The 15,000-nt window shown below is 40.8% G+C and overlaps 1 protein-coding gene across 6 annotated transcripts in view; it reads right to left on the bottom strand.

Moving 5' to 3' along the window:
- Positions 1-7,855: 7,855 nt before the first annotated feature.
- Positions 7,856-15,000, bottom strand: part of NOS1 (nitric oxide synthase 1) — a 269,988-nt gene continuing 262,843 nt past the window's right edge. For all 6 annotated transcript variants that reach the window (XM_056821665.1, XM_056821667.1, XM_007490314.3 and 3 more), the window contains one exon: positions 7,856-13,262. In XM_056821665.1, the coding sequence (XP_056677643.1) occupies positions 13,247-13,262 (16 nt within the window). In that variant the 3' untranslated portion in view covers positions 7,856-13,246. The remainder of the gene's footprint in view (positions 13,263-15,000) is intronic.

Here is a 15,000-nt window from a genome sequence, read left to right as displayed (position 1 = left end):
TTCCATCACCAACATATACCACAATTTCTTCAGCCATTCTCCAATTGAAGGGCATCCCCTCATTTTCCAATTTTTTGCCACCACAAAGAGTGCAGCTATGAATATTCTTGTACAAGTCTTTTTACTTATTGTCTCTTTGGGGTACAAACCCAGCAGTGCTATGGCTGGGTCAAAGGGCAGATACTCTTTTATAACCCTTTGGGCATAGTTCCAAATTGCCCTCCGGAATGGTTGGATCAATTCACAACTCCACAAGCAATGAATTAGTGTCCCCACTTTGCCACATCCCCTCCAACATTCATTACTTTCCTTCACGGTCATGTTAGCCAGTCTGCTGGGTGTGAGGTGATACTTCAGAGTTGTTTTGATTTGCATCTCTCTGATTATAAGAGATTTAGAACACTATTTCATGTGTTTATTAATGGTAATGATTTTTTTTGGCTGAAAACTGCCTATTCATGTCCCTTGCCCATTTATCAATTGGAGAATGGCTTGATTTTTTGTACAATTGCTTTAGCTCTTTATAAATTTGAGTAATTAGACCTTTGTCAGAGGTTTTTGTTATGAAGATTGTTTCCCAATTTGTTATTTCCCTTCTGATTTTGGTTATATTGGTTTTGTTTGTACAAAACCTTTTTAATTTGATGTAATCAAAATTATTTATTTTACATTTTGTGACTCTTTCTATGTCTTGCTTGCTTTTAAAGTCTTTCCCTTCCCAAAGGTCTGACATATATACTATTCTGTGTTCACCTAATTTACTTATAGTTTCCTTCTTTATATTCAGGTCATTCACCCATTCTGAGTTTATCTTGGTGTAGGGTGTGAGGTATTGATCCAGACCTAGTCTCTCCCACACTGTCTTCCAGTTTTCCCAGCAGTTTTTGACAAATAGTGGATTTTTGTCCCAAAAGCTGGGGTCTTTGAGTTTGTCAGAGACTGTCTTGCTGAGGTCATTTACCCCAAGTCTATTCCACTGATCCTCCTTTCTGTCTCTTAGCCAGTATGAAATTGTTTTGCTGACCACTGCTTTATAGTATAGTTTGAGATCTGAGATTGCAAGGCCCTCTAACTTTGTATTTTTTTTCCATTATTTCCCTGGATATCCTTGATCCTTTGTCCTTCCAAATGAACTTTGTTATGTTTTTTATCTAATTAAGTAAAAAATTTTTTTGGAAGTTCAATGGGTATGGCACTAAATAGATAGATCAGTTTGGGTAGGATGTTCATTTTTATTATGTTGGCTTGTCCCACCCATGAGCAGTTAACGTTTTTCCAATTGCTCAAGCCTAATTTTAATTGTGTGGAAAGAATTTTGTAGTTGTATTCATATAGTTCCTGTGTTTGTTTTGGGAGATAGATGCCTAAGTATTTTATTTTGTCTAAGGTGATTTTGAATGGAATTTCTTTTTCTAATTCTTGCTGCTGAGATGTGTTGGAAATATATAGGAATGCTGATGACTTATGTGGGTTTGTTTTGTATCCTGCAACTTTGATAAAGTTGTTGATTATTTCCACTAGCTTTTTTGTTGATTCTCTAGGATTCTTTAAGTAGACCATCATATCATCCGCAAAGAGTGATAACTTGGTCTCCTCATTGCCTATTTTAATGCCTTCAATTTCTTTTTCTTCTCTAATTGCTACTGCTAGTGTTTATAGTACAATGTCAAATAATAGAGGTGATAATGGGCATCTTTGTTTCACTCCTGATCTTATTGGGAATGCATCTAATTTATCCCCATTGCAGATGATGTTTGCTGATGGTTTTAGTTATATACTGTTTATTATTTTTAGTAAAGACTCTTCTATTCCTATGATTTCTAGTGTTTTTAATAGGAATGGGTGTTGTATTTTATCAAAGGCTTTTTCTGCATCTATTGAAATGATCATGTGATTTTTGTTGGTTTGCTTGTTTATATGGTCAATTATGTGGATGATTTTCCCAATATTGAATCAGCCCTGCATTCCTGGTATGAATCCTACTTGATCATAGTGAATGACCCTCCTGATCACTTGCTGGAGTCTTTTTGCTAGTATCCTATTTAGGATTTTTGCATCTATATTCATTAGGGAGATTGGTCTATAGTTTTCTCTCTCTGTTTTTGACCTGCCTGGCTTTGGAATCAGTACCATGTTTGTATCATAAAAGGAATTTGGTAGAACTCCCTCTTTACTTATTATGTCAAATAGTTTGGGTAGTATTGGGATTAGCTGTTTTTTGAATGTTTGATAGAATTCACTTGTGAATCCATCAAGCCCTGGGGATTTTTTGTTAAGGAGTTCTTTGATGGTCTGTTGGATTTCTTTTTCTGATATGGGATTATTTAAGAATTCTATTTCTTCTTCTATTAGTCTCGGTAATTTATATTTTTGTAAATATTCATCCATGTCGCCTAGATTGGTATATTTATTGACGTATAATTGGGCAAAGTAGTTTTTAATGATTGCCTTAATTTCCTCTTCATTGGAGGTGAGTTCCCTCTTTTCATCTTTGATGCTGTTAATTTGCTTTTCTTCTTTCCTTTTTTTAATTAGATTGATTAGTACTTCGTCTATTTTGTTTGTTTTTTCAAAGTATCAGCTTCTAGTCTTATTTATTAGTTTAATAGTTCTATCACTTTTGATTTTATTAATTTCTCCCTTAATTTTTAGGATCTCTAATTTGGTTTTCTTCTGAGGGTTTTTAATTTGTTTGCTTTCAAGTTTTTTGATTTGCATTTCCAATTCATTGATCTCTGCCCTCCCTAGTTTGTTAATACATGCACTCAGGGATATGAATTTACCTCTGATTACTGCTTTGGCTGCATATGATAAGGTTTGAAAGGATGTCTCACCATTGTCATTTTCCTCAATGAAATTATTAATTGTTTCTATGATTTGTTCTCTAACCTATTTTGGAGTATCATATTATTTAATTTCCAATTAATTTTGATTTGGCTCTCCATGTACCCTTACTGATCATTATTTTTATTGTCTTATGATCTGAAAAGGCTGCATTTATTATTTCTGCTTTTCTGCATTTGTATGCCATGTTTCTGTGACCTACTGTATGGTCAATCTTTGTGAATGTGCCATGTGGTGCTGAGAAGAAGGTGTATTCCTTTTTGTCCCTATTTATTTTTCTCCATATGTCTATTAACTGTAATTTTCCCAAGATTTCATTCACTTTTTACCTCTTTCTTATTTATTTATTTATTTGATTTATCTAAATTTGATAGTGGGTGGTTCAGATCTTCCACTAATATGGTTTTACTGTCTATTTCCTCCTTCAATTCTCCTAGTTTCTCCATTAGAAATTTGGGTGCTATACCATTTGGTGCATACATGTTGATTAGTGATCTTTCCTCATTGTCTATAGTCCCTTTTAACAAAATATATTTACCTTCCCTATCCCTTTTAATCAGGTCTATTTTTGCTTTGGCTTTGTCAGATATCATGATTGCAACTTCTGCCTTCTTTCTATCAGTTGAGGCCCAAAAGGTCTTACTCCATCCTTTAATTCTGACCTTGTGAGTATCTACCCGCCTCATGTGTGTTTCTTGAAGACAACATATGGTAGGGTTTTGGATTCTAATTCATTCTGCTATTCATCTACATTTTATGGATGAGTTCATCCCATTCACGTTCAAAGTTATGATTGCCACTTGTGGATTCCCTGGCATTTTGATATCCTCCCCTAATTCTGACCTTTCTTCTTTAGCTATAACCTTTTAAAATAGTGATTTACTTTAAATCAGTCCCCCTAGTCCCCTCCCTTGATATGTTTCCCTTTCTAGCCCTTCCCTTTTTGTTCCCTTCCTCTCCCCCCTCTCCTTCCCTCCCTTTTGTGTCCCTCCCCTTGGTTTTCCCTTCTCCCTTACCCTGTTGGATAAGATAGAATTCAAGATCCCAATGGATCTAGATGCTCTTCCCTCTCAGAGTTGATTTCATTGAGAGTAAGGTTTAAGTAAAAACTCTCTTCCTCTCCTTCTTATAGGAGAATTCTTCTCCTCCCCTTCCCATGTGTATCTTTGTGTGAGAAAGATTATTCTATTTAGTTTTTTTTCTATTTCTTGGAGTATATCTTAGTACCATCAAGAATTACCCCCTCCCTTTTTCTTTCTATCTCCCCTTTCTCCATATCGTCTTGATGCCCCAAACTTTCCCTATGCATGATTCTTCTTACTACTCTAATGATGCATACAATTTTTGAGACTTACACATTACATTTTCCCCACATATTAGTATATATATAATTTGATATAAATGTAGTCCTTATAGAAGAGAGTTTGAATAAAAGAAAAAGATAACATTTTTCTCCTTTTCCCTTTCCTTCATATTTACCTTGTCAAGTTTCCTTTGCTCTTTGTGTTTGGATGTCAAACTTTCCACAGAGCTCTGGTCTTTTCTTTACAAATACTTGGAAATCTTGTATTTTGTTGAATGCCCATACTTTTCCCTGGAAGTATATAGTTAATTTTGATGGATAGCTGATTCTTCATTGAAGACCCAGCTCTATTGCTTTTCTGAATATAATGTTCCATGCCTTATGGTCTTTCAGAGTGGAAATTGCTAGGTCCTGTGTGACCCTGATTGGTGTTCCTTTATATCTAAATTGTCTTTTTCTGGCTTTTTGTAAGATTTTTTCTTTTGCTTGGAAGCTTTGGAATTTGGCAATTACATTCTTGGGAGTTGTCTTTTGGGGATTTAGTGTAGAGGGTGTTCTGTGAACTCTTTCAGTGCATATTTTGTCCCCTTGTTATAGAATCTCTGGGCAGTTTTCTTTGATGATATCATGTATTATGAGATCAAGATTATGGTTTATTTCTGGCTTTTTTGGTAGACCAATGATTCTCAGATTGTCTCTCCTTCCTCTGTTTTCCAGGTCTGTCACCTTGTCAGTGATATTTTATATTATCTTCTAATTCTTTAGTCTTTTGACTTTCCTTTATTATTTCTTGCTCTTTTGCAAGATCATTGTCTTCCAGTTGCCTGATTCTGAACTTTAAAGACTGGTTTTCCTTTTCAGTTTGGTCTGACCTGTTTTTTGAGGCTTCGAGCTGTTTCCACATTTGCATATTTTGGTCCCTCAGATTGCTGAGTTCCTTTTGCATTATTTCCCATTTTTCCTGCCAGAAGGCTTCCATCTTTTTGATAATTTCCTATTTAAATTCTTCAAGAGCTTGTGGAGAATGTCCATTCTTTTGGAAGATTTTGGAGCATATGTTTGTGTTTCCTCTTCTATTCCCTCTGTATTTTGTATTTTTGCTCCATAAAATGTGTCCAAAGTCACCCTCTTCTTCCTTTCTTGGTGTTTGGAGGATGTTGCTTCTCTGCACTGTTTGCCATCTCTATGGTTTTTCCTCCCCTTTCCAGTCAGAAATCTGAGTGAGAAGAGCTGGCTCTCAGTGTATGGGTCAAATGCTCAAAGCTTTAGCCCCAGGCAAATTGTCCGTTTTCTGCAGCTGCGCTGTCTTCCCGGGAAAGTCCAGGGTCTGTCCTCTCTTGCCTGCCAGCATTTCCGGTGTTACTGCTCTCAGTTCTCTCCAGCTGTTTCTCTGCTGCCTTACTTCCACGCTCTGAGCCTGGCACAGCACTGTTTGCAAGGTACCCCAGTGCCTTTGCCTGCCTGGAGGTTCCTGTCCTTTTGGGAGGCCCTGCACTCTAGGGGGGGGAGGGGTCCTGACCTCTCTGAGCTCTGAGGACTCCTGATGGGATTATGTTCAACTGGGTTAGTCTGGATGTGCCGTGAGGCAAAAGCCTCTGGTGAGACTCCAATGGAAGGACCCAGCCACGGGGCTGCAGGCTCCCCCCGTCTGTCCCTGGCTGCTTCCCTGCCATCTGTGTTGGATGCCCCAAGCCTGGCCCAGGTTGCTTTCAAGGTGCACCCTTCAGAACAGCACCTTTGTCGACCCAGAGTTTCCTGCTGCTGCTGGGGGCTCAGCGCTCTGGGTTGGGGGGTAGGGGTCCTGGGACCTTTCTTTTGCCTTCCCCTTAGACCCGAGTGTTCTAGGATTTCGGCTTTTGGGGGGCTTACCTTTTGATTTGAGTCCAGAAGGAGGGTTCCCCACCTCTGTCCTGTTGTTAAGTTTGAATTTCAGTCCCCTAGGAGCATTCAGTTTGTGATCGGTAAGGAAGGGTTTCTGAGGTCTGCTTCTAAGCTGCATCTTGACCAGAAGTCCTAATTTCATTTTTCTTACCTATAAAATTAGTGTTTCCACATCCTCATATAAAGATTCTCTCTTCCTATTTCCCTCAGAACTTTCTCATCGTTATTTTTCTATGTGTCTTTCTGCTTCAGACTGTAAGTTCTTTGCAAATAGAACTTGTGTCCTATTTGTCCCTTTTAAAAAAAAAAAACCCTTACCTTCCATCTTAGTATCATTTCTAAGATAGAAGAGCAGTAAGAGCTAGACAATTGGGATTAGGTGACAGCTAGAAAGTGTTTGAGACCATATTTTAACCTAGGATCTCCCAGTCTCTAGGCCTGACTCCATCTACTCAGCCACCTAGCTGCCCTAGACCTTTTCATCTTTGTGTGGACAGTGGCTGTTCCAGTGCTAGGCACATAGAAGACACATAATAAAGGTCTCTTGCATTGTTGAAAAAAATGATTGGAGCAAATGGTCCCTCAGCTCTGAATCTGTGCTCTTTCTTCTACCCTAACCAGCTTGTCTTGGGTTTTCCAGACCACTTGTTCCTCTTTCCTTTTCTTAGTGTTTTAGGAAGGCAGCCTTCTGGTACACCCGAGTGGTGGTTCTCAAAGGCTGTGGCGGGCAATCATCTCTAAGGTGGAAGGATTTCAGGGACAGATGTGGCTTCAAATAGTGTCTGTCTTTTTGGGATCATCTTCACTGAGTGTGTGGACTTTCATCGCCAGAAGATGGCCACCAGTTATTTTTTGTCTACAACAACTCAGAGATAATCTTCTGAGTGAGATTGTGGATCCTTGGATCTGTGATGTGGTCTTTCATATTTGGAAGTCAGGAAGACCTGAGTTCAAGTTCTGCCTGGACACCTACTGGCTGTGGGACTGAGCAAATCATTTAACTTTTCAGTGTCACAGGGAATTCCTTAAGTCTTTTAAGCTGCTGAGCAGGAGTTGCTCTCCTATGGGAGGAGTTTCCTCACTGAGAATTGTTCATATCAGTATACTCAAAGGTATAATAAAAAAAAGTGAACATGGGAAGGAATTCTCCTGTCAACCTCCAGTGCCTTGCCATCTGTCCTGCAGTGGGACCCTTCTCTATGTGTTGTCTCCCTTTACTAGAATGAGTTTAGGCAGCTGCCACCTTTTGTGTTTATGTACTCAATGCTTAACACAGTGCTTGGAATATGGTAAGAACTTAAGTGCTTTTGAATCCATTCCTTCAACAGTCTAATAGAATTTGGTTAGCTAGGGACTCTTTAGATATGCTGGTCAAAGTTGCATCTTTAAATATTTTTTTTTTGGTTAGCTATCAAGGGAACCCCTGGTGTGGGAACTCTCTCTGTACCAACGTAGATCTCGACCCAGGCTCGACTTAATAGACTGGCTCTGGAAAGTTGCCCGAGACCCATGGAGGTTAGTTAAGTAGGTTTCCTGGGATCCTGTATGGAAAAGAAGTAGGATTGGAATCTAAGTTTCCCTGTCTCTAAGCCAGCACTCTGGCTTCTCCTGTACCACACTGGCCTACTTCAAATAAAGTTAATAATAATAGTAACTTTCATTTTTGTAGCGTTTTATGATTGGGAAAGCTCTTACCCATAACAACCCTGTGAGACAGGCGGTACGGTATTATTAACCCCATTTTACAGATGAGCAAACAGCATTATGTCTGGTAGATGGATATAGAATTTAGGAACTTCAGTTATTCACACAAAAGACCACAGTCTGTGATGTCAGGTCCACTTTTTAATTTTTAATCATAATGCAAACAGGCATAAGTAGTTTTTTATTTTTTAATTCCATAAAACCAGAAGATTGGAGCTATCCAGAAGAAGAGGTGCATGCGGAGAACACGGCCTGGAGCCTCGCAGACTGAACAGGACTCAGCCCTGGAGGGAGGTGCTGGAGCACGTTGTATGCACGGCACAGACTTAGCAGCATCAAGAGCTCAGAGGTAGGGGGAAAACCCATGGTTAATGCAACAGCCACTCCTGCCCCAACCCTGCCCCTCCTAGTTCCCCCACTCCCCCGAAGGAAACAGAGACAGACAAGCATGCTTCAAGACCGAAGCCGACAAGACGGTTGCCCCTGAGTCACCGAGTCCATTCTCAGCTTGTCATGTGGTTTAGATGATGACAACACAAAGAACACGACCATGCAGGAGAGATGGGATGGGATGATGGAGCTGAATAGGGGAGGAACCCAAGGAATTTGGCCTGAAATGTCAGGCTCCAAAGTCCTCAGATCCACCTTGCTTTCCAGGAATCTTTCTTTCTCTAGAAACTCTGGAATTTGGGAGATATCCCTTTCACAACTGGGAGAAGGTTGTTGTTGTTTTTTTTTTTCATAGGAAATGCTCGGGCCATTGTAAAGTTTCAGAAAGCATTCACAGAGCTCAGTAAGATGATCCTATGAAGCTATTTGATCCAAACTATGGAACTGAGTGTAAGGCGCTTGCTAGCCAGTGTTCAAGCAAGCTGGCTGCGAGGGGCAGAAGGTCAGATTAGACTGGCTACAAAGGCAGTCTGGCTGACAGATTGCTTTCTGCAGGTAGATGGAAAAAGGAGAGTTTAAAGATTCAGGTTTGAAGTACCTCGGAGGTTAAATTGAAATGTGTTTTCTCTCCTTTCCACCATCTTCCTTTGTCCCCAATTTGGACTTTTGGAAAAAAGATCAGATTGTTTTGCCAAGATCAAGATATGGATACAGAGGCATTTTGGGGTCAGGCAGCCTTGTAACCATTGTCTTTGTCATCCCAACCGTGTCACCAAAGGTAAATTCTGCAGTGGCTCAAAGGGCCTTGGAGAGGGAGGAAGGTTAGAGAGCCTGGACATATTGTCTTTTCTTGTGCCCATGTCCTACGAGCACCATCCCTGATGTCCTGTGTTGCTCGAGGGGTCCCTTTGGCCTTGTCTTCTTTGGGGTGTCACTGCCATTTGGCCTTTTGTAGTCTTAAAACCAATAGGAACTTGGAAATGGGAAGAGTAAGTATATCAAAGATAGGAGGATGACAGGGAACGTGAGCAAGCAACTCGGATTCCAGGTCAGTAGTTTCACTTGGTTGTCTGTAGGCTGGAGAGAGTGAAGATAGCTCAGGCCCTCTGATGGGCCTGATTGGTGGGTTCAGAATGATGCAAAGAGAAAGAAGGATTCAAATGGCAATGGGGCAAAAAGAAGAGGCAGGCAGGCTGGGGTGACATGGATGGAAATGAAGGTAAGGGCTTGAGAGGAACTGATTAAGGAGCCAATCAGAGGCACAAAATGTTTTCATCTGTGCTCAATGGACAGGTTTACATTCAGCCTGGAAAGCTCACAATGACCCAGGGAGCCAGGGGGAATGTTGCCTGTGCTCAGGTACCTTTTGCCTCTGTTTGGGCTAGAGAACCTATCTTCTGCTACCATCTAGCAACTTCTTGGGGCTCTTGGCCTAAACCCTGTACACAAGGTTGTAAAAAGGCATGCAAGCGAGGAGGCTGGTTGTTGGAAGAAGGGAGGGAGGGAGGCAGGGAGGGGACACAAAAGCACGAAGGATGTAAACCTCTAGTTGATGTATTTCATGTTTCCACCCCCTTCAGATAGCCATTTCTTTCTTTTCTTCTCTGTAATTTAGAGCAAGCTCATTAACTTGCTGAGGCCTGGTCTGCACAGAGGCATCATGCAACTTTTTCTAAGGGACCATTCAGCAACTCAGAGACCCTGGAATTGCTGGCTTTACCCTTTGGGGCTGGGGTAGGGGATGGAAGAAGGATCTTGTCCTCTCCTTCACTCCCAGGATCAACAGGATATTTAGGGTTAATAAGCCTTATTGATTAACAAGTTGGAGAAGAAGAAACGTCCCCAGGTAGGACCGTTCTCAGATGCCAGTAACCAGATTTTAAGAGCACAAAGTGAATCTCTGTTTTGGACATCCTGAGAGCCACCACCAAGGGGCAGCATTTACCCACTTACTCTGCAGCACTTTCATCTGTGCGAGGACCCACCCTCCAGCAGTACAGATCTCAGCCCATCTTTGGTGGGGCCATTATTGTCCATGGTCTCTCCTGGGATAGGGAGGCAAAGGGAGCTGGTCTCTTCCTTCTGCTGGGGATCCACCCCGGGTTTCAGAGGCATCAGGGGACAATGGAAAGAGCATGATGTGAGTTCGTATTTTGGATAAGCTCAGGAGAGTCACTTAAAACTCTCCCTGCCTCAGTTTTCTCATCTGTAAAATGAAACTGGTCTCCAATGTCTGTGCTAGCTTTAGAGTTGGGACTCTACAGCCGAAGGGTCAGATCTCCTGGGGGCCCTGTTCACATTCTCTCTGGGGCCTGCTGCTTTGCCTCTTGGAGGGATGAGGTCTTTTTCAGCTGTTAATTCACAATCTTGTCACCCTCTGACCCATGGAAGGATTCTAGTTTGAGCAATAAACTGCTTTAAGATTCTTCAAGGTTAAGGAGTGCTTGGACATGGAGGCTCCCACCTGATTAATCTCCCCCCTAGGGGCTAGTGGCAGGTGGCTCTAAAGTAACATGTGTGAGGGGCCAGGGAATGAATGAGGAGAACATTCCTTTTTGAGACATTTCTTCATTGGTCTCTTTGAGAACTGAGATTTCTTCGGTGGAATTTTTCTGCCTCTGAGTCCCAGTTTAGAATGAGTGCTGCTTCCACAGCCCTCCTTACTCATGATGTTTATCTACTCAGAAAAGATGGGGTTATTCATTCATGAAGGCACCAAGTTTAGTTGGGGATAGGAAGCAGAGAGGAGAGTCTGTGTCAGAGCGAGAGGGAAGAGAGAGGGCAGAGGCATCAGCCTAAACCCCTGGGAAGCAGTGATGTCCTAGGAGCATGACTCAAAAGGAACATAAGGACTAAAAAAAGACCCTGGGAGGAGCCAGGAGAGGAGGCAGAGTCGTTTTAATTGGAAAAGATGAGGGGAAGACTTAATGATCATATTCAATTCATTGAAGGAGTTTTTACAAGGAAGATGCTGAACCATTCTTTTGATTGAATAAGAGGAAACCAGTTTAAAGGAGAAGAGGGCAGCTAATAATCATTGCGGATACTTACATAGCTTTTATAGTGGCAAAGTGCATTGTGGAGATTTTCTTATTTGGTCTAAATTTAAAATGACGTGGAGTAGGTGCTATTGTTACCTTCATTTTAGAAGTGAAGAAACTGAGTCTGAAAGAGTTAAAAGACTTACAGGCTGTGACACAGTTGGTATATGTCTGAGGAAGAATTAGAATTCAGGTCTTCTCAATCCTAAATTCAGAGCTCTCTCCAGTGCTTTGAGATTATGATTGGACATGAAGAAGAATGTGATGACTCCTGGAGGATGGAACACTAACATGAACCAGGGTGATGCCATCTTCCCTAGAGGTCTTAGTGAAGATGAAGGACAACCATCCACCCTGGGTGGGCTTGCTCATCGGAAGGGGAGGACAGTGACATTAAGGAAAGATCATCTGCTTTTCACTAGGGAAGAAAGCAAACGTCCTTTGAAAGGACTTCTTTAATCTGGTCCAAGAGAAGGTAATTCTGTGAAAAGCATCAAATAGGTTTATTAATGTCTTTAAGGCAGGGGGTTTTTAACCATAGAATCCCTGAATTTGGCCTTTAAAAATATTTCGATAACTGCATTTCAATATATTTGGCTTCCTGTATATAATCCCATGTATATTCTTTTTTGTATTTAAGAATCTGATTCTGAGAAGGGGTCCATAGGTTTTAGCTGACTGTCAGAGGTCTTCAAGAAAGGTGGAGAAGCCCTCCTCTAAAGGGTCAAACTGTGAAAGGGAACATGGTCCATCCATGGATCTCATCCAAGATCACAGAATCTTAGAGCTGCAAGGTGCTTCAGTAGCCATCTGGTTCAACCTGTCCCTGAATCTCCTCTACAATATTCATCCCAACAGGTCCTCTGGCCTTTGCTTAAAGAAAGACCTCTAGTGAGGGAGGATCCACTCCCTCCAACTCATTCCATCTCTGAATACATTGTCAGGAAAGGTTTTCCCTACCTCAAAATCAACCTCTTTGCTGCTTCTGTCCATTGTTTTTCTGGTGCCAAATAGTCTAATCCTTTTCCATTCAGAAGTTATGCATTGTCCTAAATCTATCTAGCCTTCCTTCCTTTCCTCCCTCCAAGTTTCCATCCTCTGAGATCCAGGGAAGTTAAATGACTTGCTTGAGGCCAAATATTGACAGAAGCAGGATGAGGAGCAGTGTGACCAAAGGACCTGGGAAAGGGCTTAAAGGATCTAACTGGATGATATGTCAGGGAACAGGACAGAGGGATAAAAGCATGGTGCAGGGAAGTCATGAGACGGATCAGTTCATCAGAGGCTTAGACATTGATTTCAATCCCAGAATCATCCCCGGACATCACAGCCACCCTGACCACTTGAACACCAAATGCTGTACAGTTCAGGGGCTCCCAAGTAGTTCCTACAAAAAAGTGCCAGCCTTGCTGAGAGGGGACACAGAAAGAGTCAACATGTGCCAGGGGGGAAACAGTTTCTCTGCACCAAAGGTCTGCAGGCAACAGGCTTGCACAGGCAAGAGGACAACAGATGAGGACCCATGCCCCTCACACATACACATACACACACATGTGCGTGCACCCGCACACCGAAAAATGACAATAACTTTTAAAAAGGATGGTGTGTGACTTCAGTGCTGGGGACTTTCCATAGGAAGAGACCCACAGCAAGTCTCTCCTCCCCAGTCCCTGCTGCCCCTCCAACGAAACCCCAGAAAGCCAACATGAAAATGCCCAACGGGAGTGATCTGGTGATTTCATGCAGCTGTGGTATGCCCTTGGCATAGAGAGGGAGAAGAGATAAAGAGGGTGAGAAGAAACATCATTTTGTAAGAGTCACTGGGGATAAGAAGCATTGCATTGCAGCAGAAAAGTTCAAAGAGGAAACGGACAGGGCCAAGGGAAGCCCCACAGAACCAAAGAAACAAACAAAAAACCTCGACACAATAACAGGACAAGAGGGAGCGCGCGCTTCATGTGGAGTCCTGTAGGAAAGACTCGGCAGCTTCTGTCTTTCCCAAACTAGTGCCTTTCCCCTGGAGAAGGCCTGGGGGCCGACAGCCCTGCCTGGCATCCATCCAAATGGGGCAGAAGAGATCTGGTTAGGAGCTGAACACCCTGTGGGGGAACAAAGCAAGGGGAGAAAGGGGTTAGCACAAAGTCCTTCCAGTAAGTCAGAGATAGCTATAGAAAACATTTACAAGAGATAGAGAACATTGCAAGATGGAAAATGAACAACTACATTGAATTAAGTTTTTTTACAAACAAACCCAATGTAACCAAAATTAGAAGTGAAAAAACAAACTGGGACAAAAATGTGTAACAAATGTCTCTAACAGTCTTATTTCTCATATAGAGAACCAGGTCAAATTCATAAGAATACACATTATTCCCCAACTGACAAATGGCAAAAAGATATGAAACAAGTGGTTTACAGATGAAGACATCAAAGCTATCAATAATCATATGAAAAAATACTCTAAATCACTCTTAATTAGAGAAATACAAATCAAAATAAGACTGGCCAATATGACAGTAAAGGAAAATGACAAATGTTGGAATGGATGTGTCAAAATTGGGACACTAATACATTGTTGGTGGAATTGTGAACTGATCCAACTATTCTGGATGACAATTTGGAATTAGGTCCAAAGGACTATAAAACTGTGCATACCCTTGATCCAGTAATATCACATCTAGGTCTATTCCCCAAAGAGATAAAAAAAAAAGGGAAAAGGACAAACTTGTACAAAAAATATTTATAGCAGTCCTTTTTTTATGATGCAAAAAAAAAAAAACAACAACTGGAAATTGAGGGGTTGTCCATCTATTGGGGAATGACTGAGCAAATTGTGGTATATGATGGAGATGGAATACCATTGTGCTATAAGAAATGAAGTATGATTTCAGAAAGAGGTAGAAAGACAGACCTTCATGGACTGGTGCAGGGTGAAATAAACAGAACCAGAAAAACACTTTACACAGTAATAGCAATATTGTATGAATCAGCTGTGAAAACTTAGCTACTCTCAGCAATACAACAATCCAAGACAATTCTGAGGGACTTATGTGAAAGAATACTATCCACTTCTAGAGAAAGAATTATTGGAGTCAGAATGCAGATCAAAGCATACGATTTTTCACTTTAGTTTATTTGGGTTATTTTGGAGTTTTGATTTTATATGAGTATTCTCTAATAATAATGAATAATCTGAAACTATATTTTTCATGATAATACATGTATAATCCAGACCAAATTGCTTACCATCTCTGGGAGAGGAAAGGGAAGGGAGACCATTTTCATCTTATTACTTCAGAAAACTTATATGGAAAATTGTTACATATAATTGGAAAAATAAGGTATCTTTAAAAAGAAAACTTTACTTTTTTTCCTTTATTTTATTTTAATAACAGATTTCCACATACGTTTCCCAAAGTTGTGTGATTCATGTTGCCTCCATTTTCCCTCTCAGAATGGACAAGCAATTCAATCTGGGTTATACATATATTATCATGTAAAACTTATTTCCATATTATTCATTTTTGTAAGTGAATAATCTTGTAAAACCCCAAATCACACATCCAAATAAACAAGTGATAAATCATGTTTTCATCTGCATTCTTTCTCCAGAGGTGGATAACATTCTTTTTTTGTTCTCGAATTTCCCTGGATCATTATATTGCTGTTAGTAGCAAAGACTATCACACTTGATTGTTCCACAATATTGCGGTCACTGTGTATAATGTTCTCTGAGATCATCCTGTTCATCATTCCTTATAACACAATAGTATTCTATGCCTATAATATACCACATTTTGTTCAGCCATTCCCCAACTGAGGGACATCCCTTTAGTT

This window comes from Monodelphis domestica, chromosome 3 (genome assembly GCF_027887165.1).
Source record: "Monodelphis domestica isolate mMonDom1 chromosome 3, mMonDom1.pri, whole genome shotgun sequence".
In the NCBI taxonomy this organism is placed as follows: Eukaryota; Metazoa; Chordata; class Mammalia; order Didelphimorphia; family Didelphidae; genus Monodelphis; species Monodelphis domestica.
Note: the sequence above shows the minus strand (reverse complement) of the source record. Positions and strands in the feature narration are given on the sequence as shown.